The sequence below is a fragment of the Anguilla rostrata genome, chromosome 10, assembly GCF_018555375.3.
Source record: "Anguilla rostrata isolate EN2019 chromosome 10, ASM1855537v3, whole genome shotgun sequence".
Lineage (NCBI taxonomy): Eukaryota > Metazoa > Chordata > Actinopteri > Anguilliformes > Anguillidae > Anguilla > Anguilla rostrata.
In genome coordinates, this window is record NC_057942.1 from 40,231,506 (window position 1) to 40,248,594 (window position 17,089).

A 17,089-nucleotide genomic window follows, 5' to 3' on the forward strand; every position below is an offset into this window, starting at 1 on the left:
ACACCGTTTGAATTTTTGCTGGTGGGTAACGTTTATTCGTCTGTGCGAATAGGCCTAAAACACAACTTCAGCGTTAGGCTTACAGTTTAATAGCTTCGTAGTTTAATAGCTTACAGTTTAAAGAAGTGCGCCGGTGATTACACAAGACGCTTGTTTCTTCTGTAATAATTTCCTCATTTTCTTTCACCTTGGTCAGAATGGCCACCGGCAGCACATCCGGATGTAACCCGAGTTATTGATTGACTCGTGTCTTTCATTTGAGTCACATACACTTAATACTCCTCAGAATTCCCACTCTAAGTTTATCTGAAGCGCTAATGCTGGAGGTCAATATTTGTGTAATCTAAAGGTTTTAGACTAACCCCAGAATAGAGGCAAACTATTTTAATAGTTAACTAAAAATAAAACACAAACATTTACAGATTTTGGATTTGATTATTTACATAAATTTAAAATAACGTTACAATGTTATTTCAACAGTTTTCTTACAATTATAATTATTTGGCTTTTTTTATCAAACAACTACCAGAGTGAAGACTTTATACAAGCGTTTTAATTCTAAGTCTATTTATATACAAATGACCAGTACAGTACTGAACCACACAAACGACAGGTGCAGTATTTAAATACTCTGGTGTGTTCGGGCTTAATGACCGACTGAATGACAGGTGACCGGGTTAATGCGGTCCAGGTGTGCAGTTAATGAGGCCGCCCAGGTGGGGTCGCGCAGGTGAGGTCGCACTTGGCCTCCAGGCTGGGGCTGATGCGTCGGAGCTCCTGGACGTTGTGGAAGTCGCAGGCACCATAGAGATGGAGAAGCCGCAGCCTGAGGATCAAAGACACTGAGCTCAGCTACACCTGAGAGAACTTTTATTAGGCAGAGTTATACCCCACAAGCTACACCACACACCGGTAACTCAGCTCCTGTGTTCCTTCTACCCTCTCTGGTTCTGCGTGTTAGCAGGAGGTTCTAAATGGTAATTCTGGTGCTGTCTTACAGTACAGAATGTCCGCTGCCACGGTTCTGCACAAGCGTTTATGAGACCGTCAAACTGAAATGTTTCGGCTTTCAACGGTAAGAGTCCGTTGAGAACAAAGAGCCGGGTATTTGGCCAAATGCGGGACAAAGGCTGCTTTTCATAAATCGGTTTCATAAGTGTGGGAATGGAGCCGAATCAAGAGCCTCCTTCTCTCAGCATCTTCAGCGGCAGTCGACAGTGTTTATAAGTGGCACTGTTCTTCACGGGGATTACCAAAGGGGAATTTTCGGACACAAATAAACACTGCGTACAATGGGAGAGAGAAAGAGAAAGACAGAGAGGAGAGTTGGGAGAGAGACAGAGAAGACAAAGGGAGGAGAGGGAGACTGGGAGGAGAAAGAGAGAGAGAGACAGAGAAAGACAGGGAAGAGAGAGTAGGAAGAGAGAGACAGGGATTAGAGAAAAAGGAAGACAGGAAGTAGTGGAGATGAGAGAGAGACAGGGAGGAGACAGTGGGGAGAGGAGAGACTGGACAGGAGACAGACAGGGACGAGAGAGGCTGGAGAGGGGGTTGTGAGGAGGGCAGGAGGTTTACCCTCGGTGGTATCGGCACAGTTTCCGGAGGGAGTCCTGGCAGATGTAGCAGAAGCTGAGTTTGACTGTGTGCAGCTGCCTGGAGCCGTAACTGGCCAGGAGACGGACTCTGAGCAGGAGAGACTGAGGGCATGTAATACAGCATCTAACACAGCACAGGGCACAGGCACATCTAACACAGCACAGTGCACAGGCACATCTAACACAGCACAGCGCACAGGCACATCTAACACAGCACAGTGCACAGGCACATCTAACACAGCACAGCGCACAGGCACATCTAACACAGCACAGCGCACAACACAGCAACATCTAAAACACGCTGATGGACAGACACTTTTTGAATAAGCTCATGTCTAAGGGCAGGTTCATTATAAGGAACACACTGCCCCGCTACTGTGAACAATTACCAGCAGCGGGAGAAGGGGAGTATGTCTGTTGGCATAGTTACGGGACAGCGCTAGCTAGGTATTGTGATGCGGAACAGCCTGCTGATCTGTGGGAGCCATGGTTACAGTCACCGGGGGCGTGGTAATGAGCATGTGCCCAGGGCTCTAAATAGCCCAGAGATCAGAGCAGACCCTGCTGGGTCCGAGTGTGCCCTCGAACCCTGAACCACACGGACACCCCCGCACTGTGGCCCCGCAGACGCTGAGGCCCGTCTTACAGATCATGGCCAAGCTGCAGCTGTCCGTTTGTCCATCCCCAGAGTTCTTTGATCACTGCACAGCACTGGAGATGACACACAGACAGACAGGCAGGTACAGACATACAGACAGACAGACACACACACACACACACAGACAGGTACAGACAGACACACACAGATAGACAGACAGACGGGCGGAAGCATACCCTTTGTTGCTGGTTTTGGTGGAGCTGAGGTCCAGGTACTGAAGACACTGGCAGGCCATGGAAATCGCCTGAATCCCCAAATCTGTCACAGCTGAACAGCCACTCACATCCAGGTATCTGTAACACACACACACTCACATCCAGGTACCTGCAACACTCACTGGATGGAAGTGCTGGAAATATGCAGTGCAGTATATGTCATGTAGGAGGTGCTGTAGTTATGCGGTGCAGTACAGTGTATGACCTGATGGAGGCGCTGTAGGTGCTAATCTCGATCAGGCTGCGGTCGGTGACGGAGGGGCAGCTGCGGAGCGTGAGGTCCTGGAGCTCGGGGCACTGACGCGCTATCAGGTGCACGGTGTGATCTCGCACCTGCGGGACAGGAGAAACGCGTCCTCACAAGTCACACCTGGGGACGGGGGGCCAGGCGCAAAGCGGGGACCGGGGACACGGGAGCCTCACCACAGCCAGTCCCGTCAGGTCGAGGGAGGTCAGCCGCCTGAGCCGGCCGGTGATGAAGGTCAGACACGCCTCCGTGATCTTCGGAAGCTTCCCGAGGTTCAACGCTTTCAGGTCGGGGCAATCCGTCGCCATGGCGCTCAGAGACGGGGCACTGAGACCCCGGCACCCGAAAACCTCTAACCTGCGGAGGCTACAACACAGACACAGGGGCTGTGTGTCAGTAAATGAGCATATGCGCAGTGTGTGTGTGTGTGTGTGTGTTTACATGTGTTTACGTGTGTGAGTTTGTATGAGATCGATAGTGTGTGTTCTACCTTCCTCCATGTCTTTTGGCGATAATTTTAAAGACCCTGTCGGTTATGTTGCATCCATTGATTACCACGCTCTCCAGACTGCAAGGGAAGAAAGATGAAGTCGTTAAACAGTGACATCACAATGCCACACAGTGACATCACAGTCACATGGGGACTGACCCAAACCCACTGCTAATGAATGCGCTTCTGACTTATACATCAGGCATCTTTCTTTTACAGAAGACTGAACTGCACCCCTGCAGTCACGTGTGTTAGTGTGTTCAGTGCTTGCGCTGTACACAGGCCTTGCCTGCTGGTGGCGCTAGCGAGCGCAGCGACGCCGGTATCCGTGGCGCCGGTCCAGCTCACGTCCACGTCGGTCAGGCGAGCGCAGTGCCGGCTGCAGGGGAGCAGCAGCTTGTCTCCATGGAGACCGGGTCCGCTGCAGCTCACAATGCGCAGCTTCTGAAACGCACCAATCAGCACGTCCCTTAACACGATGTTGTTTAAATGCACCGACACGCAATGACGGGTCCGCTTCTGCTGTAATCCTCTACAGGACTGAAGGAGCTCGGTCAGCTCCTGTGCGTTTTCACACAAATGGCCGCTGTAGACAGACTGCTAGGACACAGACAGACTGGGACACTGACAGACTGATCTCTGGGACACACACACAGACTGGGACACAGTTCTGACACAACAGCATCTGTCACTTGTTACAGAGGGGACCAGATCAGCCAGCAGGGGGCACTACTCTAAAGGCCGCCCACAGTAAGGGCGGGCAGGGTGTCGTAGCCGTACCCTCAGGGAGCCACCGGATTGGGCGAACAGCTCCTCCAGGCCTCGCGCAGTGACATGCTTGTCCGTGCACCTGTACAGGGTCAGGCTGCCAGGGCCACGCCTCCCTATGCTGCTCAGCCAATCGGCATTCAGACACGTGCTGTTCTCAATCCTCACCACCTGCCCTACAGAGACAGAAGAGGGAGAGAAAGGAAAGGAGAATCTGTTAATCCTTGAGGAGGAGGAGGAGGAGGAGGCAGAGGAGTGTTAAGTCTGCCTCTGTGAGGCCAGGTTTCCCCCCGGTGACATCAGAGCCAGGCTCAGAGAGGCCAGATAGGCCAGGCTCAGATAGGCCAGATAGGCCAGGCTCAGATAGGGGTACCACAAGGCTCCATTGTTGGGTTCATACCAATTTGCCTTTCTCCATAGAGCTTCCTGTGGGTTTGAGTTTGGAGACTAAGCATAATTCATCCTCAAAATCATACAGAACACCCTGGCCTCTTTCGTCACTGTTCTGAGTCCTGTAATTGGCTGGGACAGCCCTGTAAGGAGGTGGAGCTTACACAGTGTTCTGTCATTGGCCAGTCTGCACAGGCGATGGCAGGTTTGCGCTACGTGGCACAGGTCACCATGGGACATCAGCTTCAGGATGCCCATCCACAGCTCATCAGGAAGAGACAGCCACTGTTCGAAGACAGTGCCCCCTGGCTGCTGGTGGTGGAAACAACATTACTCAACAAAGTTACAATATAAAAGATCCAATATAAAATAAAGAACCAATCACACTGAGTCTGAAAAGGAGAGCAGTGGCAAAGCCATCCCGAAATAAGACAGAATTCCTGACACAAAGCCTCTTGCTGGAGGGACGTTTGCCTTGTGGAAAAAACAGTCATGTGTTCCATGCAGGGTGAGGGGGGAACAGTTTGGCTTTTCCGGATTTTTTTAACAGTTTGGCTTTTTGTTTTGTTTAAATGAAGCATGAAGAGGATCTCTCACCCCGTGATGATGCGGAGGACGAATGCTGTCTTTCAGAAGGCTGGGGTCTGGGCCTGGAGGAGAGCAGCTTTGAGTGCAGTTTCAGCACAGTGTGGTTTCAACACAGTGCAGTTCAACTGCATTACAGCGCAGTTTCACTGCATTACGGTGCAATGCAGTCTCAGGGCATTACAGCACAGTTTCACTGCATTACTGTGCAATGCAGTCTCAGGGCATTACAGCACAGTTTCACTGCATTACTGTGCAATGCGGTATCAGGGCATTACAGCACAGTTTCACTGCATTACTGTGCAATGCAGTCTCAGGGCATTACAGCACAGTTTCACAATATTTTCAGTGCGGTTTCAGTACACTGCTGCCATTTTCAATACGAGAACGTGATCAATTTCAGATGTATTTTATATTGCTATATGATATGCTGAAACAGGGTTGGCCAGGAACACAGGGTACGTTGCTGGTATTGTTTTCATCAAAAACAGGTTTTTAACTTTGAAAGAGCGTAGGCTCGTAGCCGGAGTACAGAGAAGTGCTTTGTGGGTCTCATGACTGCAGGGAGATGAAATATCACAAAAACAAGAACGGCCTGGTGCTGTTTATGCCAGGGGACAGAGAGCAGTCGACCACAAACATAATCAAATTTACACCCCTCAGATTAGAGTCCATATTGCCTGAGATTGCTGATATTCCCTCAGCTCTCAGTGCTGATATCCCCCCAGCTTTGTGCTTATATTCCCATAGGTGTCAGTGCTGATATCACCCAGCTCTCTTTGCTGATATCCGTTCAGCTCGCAGTGCTGATATCCATTCAGTTCTCAGTGCTGATATCCCCTGAACTTTCAGTGCTGATATCCCCCCACCTTTCGGTGCTGATATCCCCCCAGCTCTCAGTGCCGATATCCCTGAGCTCTCCGTGCTGATATCCCCTCAGCTCTCAGTGCTGATATACCCTGACCTTTCAGTGCTGATATCCCCCCACCTTTCAGTGCTGATATCCCGGAAGCTCTGTGGTTAAGCAGAGTTTGTTTACAGAGCGCAGCACCACAGGGCTCAGTTGACTCATCCTTTGATACAGGGGGCGGGGCCAGCTACAGTACTACTCACTGAGGGCGGAGTCCTGGGGAGGGCAGTCAGCCACAGAGGAAGAGGTGGCCGCCGGCCGATTGGACGATTTCATACTGCAGACAGGGAGAGCAAGATGAGCAGGGGGCAGGAGGAGGATAGATGGAGAGAGAGAGGGAGATAGGAAATGAGAGAGCAGGATGAGCAGAAAGAAAAAGAGAGGGAGGGAGAAAGAGAGAGGTAAATGAGTTTGAATGACCTGTGCTCTTCCTTATTGGTGGCATTTTGTAGTAAACAAACTCACCAGCAGATGGCACCACAACCTTGGAAATTCATGCCTGCTCATGTTTGTTTGAAATTTCCAAAAAATCCAAAAGGATTAAAAGGATTTTAAATAAGGATAAAAAAATTGTATATGTTGTTCTGTCCCAAAAACTGTTGCCCAGCAAAGAGCAACTCACAAGACAGTGCTGACAATAGTTTGATAAACACAAGTACAGACAAATACCCAACCCTATGCTAACATTCTGGGTACACACAGCTGACATGATTTTAAACATGATAATGAAACTCAGTCATATGATGAATGAGATGCATTCATCCAAGGACAGTATCATTAGCTGAATGTTAGCAGAGCTGTAGAAGAATAAAGGAGTTAAAACCAGGTGTATTTCTACTCATTGCTTATACCCATTCTGACAGGGTGAGAGAGCTGCAGTTTTCCAAAGAGCCGAGACTCACAAATCAAAAAGCGAAAACATTCTGACTGCCTGTCAGATGGTTGTTCTGTTTCCACGGCAACTGCTTGTCTTCACAGGTAGAATGCAGGGCTACCCGGTGACGGACAGAATCGGGACAATGGGCTTTCCAAAAACCAACTGAATTTACCCCCGCATCAGACTGCTGTTAATCTGAAAAAATATCAGGGGCACAGGGGAATATCAGCTGTGCAGGGGGGACACTTAGCTCAAATGATGAGGCTTATGATCCCTTCTGCTCCAGTGAGCAGTTACGGTGCTGAGCAGGTAAACTCTTCAGGTGTGTGGTAATCCTGGACAAAAGCTCCATCAGGACTTTTGATTCCATGGAGGGTTATCCAATAAACTGAGTGACGGCTGTATGAGAATGGGGCGGGTTTCACAATCAGTCATGGCTCAGTGATTGGTGGGTTTCTTGTGATTGGCGGGTGTCTCACCTCGGCAGCAGTGTCCACTCGGGGTAGGATGACCACAGCATGCTGGACTTTTCCCAGAACCTCCGGCGGCGTGAGGAGCCGGCGCTAACGGCCCGTCTGGGCGCGGAACCTGAACACAGCGTAACCGAGAGAAAACAACAGCGTTACACTGAACCTGAACACAGCGTAACCGAGAGAAAACAACAGCGTTACACTGAACCTGAACACAGCGTTATCGAGAGAAAACAACAGCGTTACACTGAACCTGAACACAGCGTTACCAAGAGAAAACAACAGCGTTACACTGAACCTGAACACAGCGTTACACTGAACCTGAACACAGCGTAACCGAGAGAAAACAACAGCGTTACACTGAACCTGAACACAGCGTAACCGAGAGAAAACAACAGCGTTACACTGAACCTGAACACAGCGTTACCGAGAGAAAACAACAGCGTTACACTGAACCTGAACACAGCGTAACCGAGAGAAAACAACAGCGTTACACTGAACCTGAACACAGCGTTACCAAGAGAAAACAACAGCATTACACTGAACCTGAACACAGCGTTACACTGACCCTGAACACAGCGTTACCATGAGAAAACAACAGCGTTACACTGAACCTGAACACAGCGTAACCAAGAGGAAACAACAGCGTTACCAAGAGGAAACAACAGCGTTACACTGAACCTGAACACAGCGTTACACTGACCCTGAACACCAGCGTTACCATGAGAAAACAACAGCGTTACAAAGACCCTGAACACAACGTTGCCAGGACACAGCGATAGCTTGACAAACTAATTTGATGTTATTCCTGAGAGTTTTCTTATTGGTTGATGTACCAATCAATCATTAAGTGTGTGTGAAATGCATTGTACATTAGCGCAACGGGGAACAGAGGAACAGGTGTTGCTGCAGTGCATTGTGGTACCTGCTGGTTTCTTTCCTTCAACGGTCCGCTTCTTCCCTTCGTCAGAACCCCTGCGACACCCGTCCTGCCCTCCTGAGTGCGCCTCTCTCACTGGGGCTTCTGCTGGGGCAGGACCAGGTCGCTCTGTGGTTGTGCAGTCAGCAGGTGTGTTAGCAGGTCGCTCTGTGGTTGTGTGGTCAGCGGATGTGTCTGCAGGTAAATCTGTAGTTGTATGGTCAGGTGAGTATGTGGGTAGTTCCGTGGTTGTATGGTCGGCAGGAGTGTCTGCAGGTAAATCCATGGTTGAATAGACAGCAGGTGTGTTTGCATGTAGTTCTGCAGTTGTGTGGTCAAGAGGTGTGTTAGCGGGAAGCTCTGCGATTGTGTGATCAGCAGGTGTGTTTGCATGTAGTTCTGCGGTTGTTTGGTCAGTAGGTGAGTATGTGGGTAGTTCCGTGGTTGTGTGGTCAGCAGGTGTAATTACATGTGTAGCTGCATAAGGAAGCATCTCCTCCAGAACAGATACAGGTGAAAGTGTGCACACTGCCAGACTCCTGCCCTCTCCCCTCTCACAGTTTGAGCTGTTTAAATCCTTAATCACTCTAGTGAGATTCATACATCTGTTATCACTGGTGTCAACACACTGAGATTGTAGTCTGCCTGCTCTCTCTTTGCCTAGCACCTCCTTACGGCCTTGCACCTCCCTGAAGCTCAGCTGAGCCTCCTCATGACCCTGCATCTCCCTGCAGCCCAGCTGCACCTCCTTAAAGCCCTGTGCCTCCCTGCAGCTCAGCTGCGCCTCCTTATGGCCCTGTGTCTCCCTGCAGCCCAGCTGCGCCTCCTTACGGCCCTGTGCCTCCCTGCAGCCCAGCTGCGCCTCCTTAAGTTCCTGCATCTCCCTGCATCCCAGCTGCACCTCCTTATAACCCTGCGTCTCCCTGCAGCCCAGCTGCACCTCCTTATGGCCCTGCGTCTCCCTGCATCCCAGCCGCGCCTCCTTATGGCCCTGCGCCTCCTTGTAGCTCAGCTGCGCCTCCTTACGACCCTGCGTCTCCCCGCAGCCCAGCTGCACCTCCTCATGACCCTGCATCTCCTTGCATCTCAAACGAGCAACACACATGAGGTAGGTCTCATAGACGCTGGATCCAGCCTGTAACGGGAGGTGGGGCTGGGAGAGGGGGCGGGGCAGGGGGTGGGGCTCAGGGCAGGGCTGGGAGAGGGGGCGGGGCAGGGGGTGGGGCCCAGGGCAGGGCTGGGAGAGGGGGCAGGTCAGGGGGTCAGGCTCAAGGCAGGTTTGGGAGAGGGGGTGGGGCAGGGGATCAGGCTCAAGGCAGGGTTGGGATTGAAGATGGGACTGAGGCTCAGAGCTGGGTGGGGAGAGGGTGCAGGACTGGGGTGAAAAATAAATTTCTGGGGACTGGAGAACCTGCCTGGTGGGTAATTCTTCCCTGTTGGTAAGAGTCACATGACTGGATTTTGCATTTGTCACACGGTCGGTGTTTGTGGGAGACACACGTCCCTGACCCACAGCAGGAGGGTCCGTGGGCCCGGTTCTGATGAAGTTCTGAGCCCAGGCTAGCACGTGCCGAAGCTTCCGGTGTTCCGGCACACCGGAGTCCCGTAACAGCAGGGGGTCCAGTTCTGCCACGCCCGCGGCCGGGTCCGTAGAGACAGGCCCATTGCACACAGAGACCGGCCCGTCGCACACAGAGACCTGCCCATTGCACACAGAGACCGGCCCATTGTACACAGAGACCGGCCCGTCGCACACAGAGACCGGGTCGTTGCACACAGAGACCAGCTTGTCGCTTGGCCCGTCTGCATGGGGAGCTGTACTTTTGGATTTCTGGACGCTCTCGTATTTGCTGAAGAACTGCAGGCGCTTGGTTCTGAGGGTGTCCAAATGTGGGGTGCTGGGCCGGGGTGTGGGGGTCTGGAAGCCAAAAATCAGGTAAGCAATACAGGGGGCTCAGCTCACACTCACTAATTATATCACGGATATAAAAAAATAATTGAAGATAAAAATGTCTCCATATACGTATATATGTGTTCCATATACAAGATCAGTTGTGTTAAGGTGTTGAACGCATTGTTATTCATACCTGAGCCTGATTAAGTTCTCTGTCGCGTGCCACCTGTACGTCAACAGAGTGATCAAACGTCACGTGAAACATCTCATCAACGCGCACAGACTCTACACCCGTCTCATCATAAATCAGCAGCGTTACAAAATCAGGTCAAACAGAATCTTTCGCTGTCGCAGTATCTCTGTGCTTGCTTGGAAGGCTATAAGGGTGATGACGGAGCAAAAAACTTCCCGGAGTAGCCAACTGTTCAATTGCCGTTTGCTGCATTATTTATCTAGTTCGCTTGTCAGGTTATTGCAAACGTAAATTTGTGTAAAGTTAGGTAATGTACATGCACGGGACTGATGCAAGCTACATAACCGCGTTTTCTACAAATCAGCCAATGGTGATTCAATACAACAGGTAGCTCAATACAACAGTTCATTCTCTCCATTTTAGCTGCTGAAGATATAAACTATACAATCTGTAATTCTTTTTTCAGTCCTGAAAATTAAAATAAGGGACATACCGGGAGATGCGTACGCTCAGACCCCATTTGAAGTGCGTGCTTCTAACCCAGGTGTTACTATAGCGACCTGGCCACGCTCGCAAAGCGGAAATCATAGCAGCTAACGCGTTTCAGCGACAGAACTGAGGTAGTCGCCGTGTGTTTACGTGCTGGCTGCCTGCTACAAGTAGCCAGTTAGCTGACGTACTGCAGGACAGTATTATCGTTTTAACGGTGGAAGACATATGGATACCCGATGATACCATAAAAGTAGCACAGAACATGACCACAGGTAAAGGGTAACTAAAGTAGCTGCACAAGCTGAGAGCAGAAACGGGATAGCTGTTAAATTCCAAAGTAGCTCCGACGTTGCAAGAGACTGATCCGTCAGTTTAGCATTGGACCGCTAAAACTGAGAAGTCTGTCCGGAATAATCGGAAGCGAAACCTCCACATTTGAACTACTTTGTTGTTTGATCTCTTTTGGTATGCATATACTTTGCACTGGAAAAATATAACACGTGTATACCAGCATTTTCGATATTAATTTGGGATTTTATTGTGGCAGTAATAACATATAAAACAATCCATATTTTGTTTGAACATACAAACATTCAAAATTCACTTTACAAAGTTCATAAGGCTTAATGTTCCAGCATCGGTAATACCGCGAAGGAACTTTTTTTCCAATTCCTCCCAGAGTTGAAGTTAAAAGGGGTCAAATGACAAAACAGCTTCTAAAAACTGATAACAACGCACAATTTCTACAAACTGATAAATAACTACATAAATGCTGTTAACCGTGCCAACACAATCTGTACACATTATACATGCCCATTCAACAACAAAAAAATGCATAATTAGAGTCCTTCTTTGTAACATTTTTAAAATACAAATTTCTCCCACCTGCCTGACAATTTGATGTGAGGTTTGCATTAGTTTGTATTCATCCAGCCATGTTCACGTGGGATTGGACATCAGCAATGTGAGTTTTAAAAATAAGAGCTAGCAATGACTGATTTGCTCCAAATTCAATGAATGTGAGAAATGCGATTGATAACCCTCTTCCGGTTCCTGATTGCACGCACTGTCAGCAGTTAATGTAACATTCAACAACACGCGACTGTTAAAACAGTTAATTTTAAAAAAGCATAACTTTTCAATATGCAGTATGAATGCGGGGGGTTACAAAACACGTCCTAATGTATGGTAGCATTATAAGGATGATTAAATATCTGGTTATTTTCTTTTTTCTTTCTGTTGCTATACAGAATGTAACAGCCTTCGTGTTTGTTTACGCATTAGTTTATCAATCATACGGTTATGGAACGCATGGCTAGGGGTGTGCAGTAACGGATATAATATGTTTTCACACTTACTACTTGTGGTTTTAGCATGCAGCTCTGTAAAATCTGTGCATAAGACATAACATTTCCGTAAGGTTATGAACAGGGACTGTACAACCAGTGCGTTTTTTCCCCCTGAATCTGAACTTTTTTTTGGGGGGGGGGGGGGCGGATAACGAAACAGGTATGACTTACACAGATTTTACAGCGCACCATCTAAACAGGCAAACGTTTATATAGCTGCTTTTTTGTACAGATAAAAAGCTGAAACGTGTATGTGCTGTAACTGCAGCCAGTACTTGTGTCTAAAACAGGTCTTTGCGGCGGCTTAGATGGTGAATCTAACCATGTGCATTTTGCGTAAGACAGAGGAAGCCTGTACTAGTGTAAACTGCACACACAACGCATTCGCTGTGTTTGTTTTATATGATGTCTACTGCTTAAGTTTACATATGGAATGCATGCATATATGTGAGATGGGGATAGACATACCGGGAGATGCTACAGTGCTATTGTTCTCTACAGGCCTTCTCATGTTACAGTACTTGCATCCTTCATACAGGTCAAAGCTTAATAAAGCTGCAGGAAATGTGCAGGAACTTCACCCACGTGCCTGCATTTCCTTGGCTGACACTTTGTAGTACATTTAAAGCATGTGTGCATTTGCGCATGTTTTTGCACATTTGTGTGTGTGTGTGTGTGTGTGTGTGCACTTGTGTGCATGTTTCCCTCTGTGGACAAGTGCATGCTTGTGCGTGCACGTGCATATGCGCATCTGTGTGCATGTGTGCGCATGTGCCTGTGTGTGTTGTGGATTTCTTCCCTTCACTGAAAATTTTCTGTTCCGCAGGTTTTGCAAAGCTGGGGAGGGTTTGCCTTTTTTGCAGAAATGCTATAGTGTACTAAACATACTGTATTATTTGATAGAATAGCCTGGTTTTACACTACAGTGATACATTAATTCCAACATGTGCTAAATGACAAGTTATTTTAAAAAAGTGTTAAGGTTAAATTATCGATGTGATGAAACTACACACATATTACGGGCAATACCAGAGTAACAGACACATGGAGAACAGCCTGACTCAGAATGGGTATGCTCAGTGCTCAGTGTCACAGAATGAGCGTGTTGAGTGCTCAGTGCTCCAGAATGAGCATGCTCAGTGTTCAGTGCTCTCGAATGAGCTGAGAGTTCAGTGCTCTAGAATGAACATGCTCAGTGCTCAGTGCTCCAGAATGAGCTGAGAGTTCGGTGCTCTAGAATGAACATGCTCAGTGCTCAGTGCTCCAGAATGAGCGTGCTCAGTGCTGAATCAGAATGCTCACTGTATGGCCTAGAAAGAAGACTTGCGTAGCTACAGTATTCACTGAGTAAAGCTCAGTGCAAGAGGCTGGTTATGAACACACAGATGTACAGCAGTGCTTATGCAGGAGAGGGTAAGTACTGTGTATATGCGTATAAGGTTTACAACAGGATGTTTGGATGTTTGCTTCATGGCATTAAATGTGCCATTTCTCATGGAACGGTGAGGCCATCTTTAATTTGGTCCAGCAGGGGCCTCAGTCTGATGTCCTTCCTGTGAGACCCCGCCCCACGGCTTCTGATTGGCTCACACATGGGTATGGAAAGCCACGTCCAATCACAATGCATGTCCAATGGCAGGCTGGCAGCATACCATCAGGGGTAACTGACCCAGAATCAGTGAGTCCATTTAGGACAGATCACCACAGTCAACACACAGACACACACACACACAAGCATACGCACACGCATGCGCGCACACATGCACACACACACACGTGCACGCACACGCATGCAAGCACACACACAGTTTAAAAAGCCTGAAATCACATGGCAAAAAGCCAACCAGGACTTTCCAAACTGTGCAGAACCAGTGATTCGGCGTTATAAATGTGGGGACACATGGCACTGAGCAGTAACCCAATCAGAAAGAGCCCATGGCTGTGTTTTGACCAATCAGAAAGAGCCCATGGCTGTGTTTTGACCAATCAGAAAGAGCCCATGGCTGTGTTTTGACTCGCGTTTAAAACGACACTTCAACAGTTACCCTACGTTGCTCTAAGGACCTCCATTAATTCAGTGCCATGTCTGCATGATAAAGATTGTGCTATATATAGTAAGAAACTTGTAGGTATCCCCTGTCCCGGTAGCAGTACACTATACTTTAAAAATAGCCTCATTTCCCCAGACCCTGTCCAGCAAATCCTTTAAATAAGTTAAAGTAGATTTTTCTGACTGAAAAATTCCTGAAATACTCGTATTACATAAAAATGTACAAAACATTAAAAACAGCATAAATTTTGTATTTTTTTTAAATATACATATATATCTATAGGCTGTGGTTGTTGCTATTTTTTTTCACCAGGGTGGGGTGCTTCCAAGCCTTTACTCTTCCTGTATGTGTCACTCAAGACACAGTACAGCAGGAAAAGTAGACAAGCCTTCAGTAATTTCCTGATTACATATATTGCAATATTACATATTTCATGTGTATGCATGGATGTAAAATTAAGATTATTTGATTGATATTGTGTAATGTTCTCTTTGTCTAAATGGTGTAATTCTGATTGTTCTAATTGAATCAGTCTGTTTTAATTTACTGATATGGAAAATGCACCATTAACGTATGATGATCTGGACATGATCACATTTTAACAGAGACTACAGAGCAGGTTCCATCCCTGCTTCACTCAGTGAAACCACCATTTTGGCTCCTACCTCCTCTGAGAAACCGCCATTTTGGCTCCTACCTCCTCAGAGAAACCGCCATTTTGGCTCCTACATCCTCAGAGAAACCGTCATTTTGGCTCCTACATCCTCAGAGAAACCGCCATTTTGGCTCCTACCTCCTCAGAGAAACCACCATCTCTACTCTTCTCTTCCACTGAGAAACCGCCATTTCTACTCTTCTCTTCCACTGAGAAACCGCCATCTCTACTCTTCTCTTCCACTGAGAAACCACCATCTCTGCTCCTCTCTCCTCAGAGAAACCGCCATCTCTGCTCCTCTCTCCTCAGAGAAACCGCCATCTCTGCTCCTCTCTTCCACTACGAAACCGCCATCTCTGCTCCTCTCTGACCTGCTGTGATGGACAGAGCTCCTGACCATCTGGTCCCCCTGAAACTCCCTCTATAGTCTGTTAAAGGTTCTGTAGCTCTGCTGCTAAATGAATGAAGATGGACTCTAAAACGGTGCGTTTGCTCAGTGCATATTAAGACTTTGCATGAGGAGGCTGGTGTCGTGCTTCAGCACACAGGACTGAGGGGGACAGCCACGCTGCCGCCCCAGGAACAACCCCCGCCCCGCCCTGCCCCGCCCGTGCCCCGCCCCGCCCCGCCCCGCCCCAACCCTGGTGGCGAGACCACGCCGCGTCGCTGTTCCTGGGGCGCGTGGAGGCGGGGTGTGGTGTGGGCGTGGCTCCTCGGCCCTCAGTCCGCGCCCAGCTTCTCCATGACGACGTTGATCTTGCAGACCAGCCAGCGGCGCAGGGGGCAGTAGTACTCGTAGTGGAACTGCTGGAACTCGGGCGTCTGCCGTATGTCTCGCAGGAAGGAGACGTCGATGTCGGACTCCAGGAGCACCAGCAGGAGCGGCAGGAGCACCAGGAGCAGGCCCAGGCCCACCAGGAGCAGGCGGGCCAGGCTGCGCAGGCAGGCCCCAGTCTGCGCATGCCCCGCCAGCCGCCGCACCCCGCCGCCCAGGGCCCCGCCCGCCGCCGCTGCCCGCAGCTCCGCCCCCTCGGCCCTCTGCCCCGCCCCCAGCTCCTCCTCCAGCTCCGCCTCCAGCTGCCGGTCGGCGTGCAGCTCCTTCAGGAGCTTGACGGGGCTCTGGAACAGGAGGTCCACGCCCCCGCCGTCCTCCACGGGCGTGGGCAGCATGCTGGCGCACGGGCTGTAGGCCAGCTCCGAGATGGTCAGCGCCTCCTCCGCCTCCGCCTCCTGGTCCTCCGGCTCGCTGTGCGTCTGCAGCTCCTCGCTCGCGGGTTTGAGGCCGCCCTGCTCCCCCGGGACGCAGAACTGGCCCCCCTCCTCCCCCCCTGGTCCCGCCTGGCCGTGCAGGGGCCGCAGGGGCGACAGGTGGACCGAATCCTTCAGCGCCATCACACCTGCGGAGAGAGAGGAGAGGGTTCAGATTCACCGCTGGGCCCCTCCCCCTTTTCCTGGGTTTGGTATCAGTGATACAGGCTTGTGCAGGAGAGTGGGCGGAGCCTGTGTCCCTGGGTATGGTATGAGAGATGCTGGTTTGTGCAGGAGAGTGGGCGGAGCCTGTGTCCCTGGGTATGGTATGAGAGATGCTGGTTTGTGCAGGAGAGTGGGCGGAGTCTCCCTGGGTGTTGAGATGCGGTTGTGCAGAGTGGCGGAGCCTTGTCCTAGGATGGTATGGAGTGCTGTTGGCAGGAGTGGCGGAGTCTCCCTGGGTATGGTATGAGAGATGCTGGTTTGTGCAGGAGGCCGGGCTGGGGCGGGGCCCTGTTTATAAGCCTGCTCTTTGTCTTCAGAAGGGAGGGGAAACTCTGACAGGCACCACAGCTGCTAAATTTAGGCCCTGTGCCCCCTGCCTTGGTGCGCGGGATTAAGACACACCTCTCAGGCTACAGACGGATGCCACACACGCACCCCCGCCCGGGACACCATTCCGGGACACTCACATTTCTCTGGATCTTCGCAGAGCGACAAATTAAATAATGCAATCAGAAGGGTTATTTAATTTAGCGCTGTTCATTTAGTGATCCAAGTCCAGCCTCTCCTATTCCGACCTCTCTTTCGCACCAGCGTTTCGAAATTCAGAATGATATTACCCGATGCTTAGAGGTAACTGATATCAGCAGATGCACGCACCCTTATTTTACTGTATTGCTATATTTCTGCTGTGTTCCGCTAGCCAGCTACACTCATCCTCGTTCGCACAGGTTCCGCAGTAAGCTGAGCTTTTAATGGATCTAAACAATCAACACGGGTGCAAGAGACATTCCTCGGGATACATCAGGGGTCTGGTGCCATTTCGCTCGCGTCGGGACGCGAAAATCCGCCTCGGAAACA

At 49.8% G+C, this 17,089-nt stretch overlaps 2 protein-coding genes across 3 annotated transcripts in view; both read right to left on the bottom strand.

The window, feature by feature from the left end:
- Positions 1-73: 73 nt before the first annotated feature.
- Positions 74-11,134, bottom strand: LOC135264508 (uncharacterized). The gene is made up of 16 exons (XM_064353227.1): positions 10,705-11,134; positions 10,212-10,244; positions 9,866-10,042; positions 8,131-9,823; positions 7,215-7,323; positions 6,062-6,135; positions 4,961-5,013; positions 4,528-4,675; positions 3,986-4,149; positions 3,440-3,649; positions 3,206-3,303; positions 2,892-3,081; positions 2,674-2,801; positions 2,430-2,546; positions 1,576-1,683; positions 74-826 (listed from the first exon to the last, which is right to left on the bottom strand). Exons 1-16 carry the CDS (start codon positions 10,729-10,731, stop codon positions 700-702), a joined length of 3,456 nt encoding a protein of 1,151 aa, XP_064209297.1. The 5' UTR covers positions 10,732-11,134; the 3' UTR covers positions 74-699.
- Positions 11,135-11,216: 82 nt separating this feature from the next.
- The window catches only part of frmd3 (FERM domain containing 3), a 32,753-nt gene continuing 26,880 nt past the window's right edge, over positions 11,217-17,089 (bottom strand). For both annotated transcript variants that reach the window (XM_064297075.1, XM_064297073.1), the window contains exon 14: positions 11,217-16,155. In XM_064297075.1, coding sequence (XP_064153145.1) covers positions 15,479-16,155 — 677 coding nt within the window. In that variant the 3' untranslated portion in view covers positions 11,217-15,478. The remainder of the gene's footprint in view (positions 16,156-17,089) is intronic.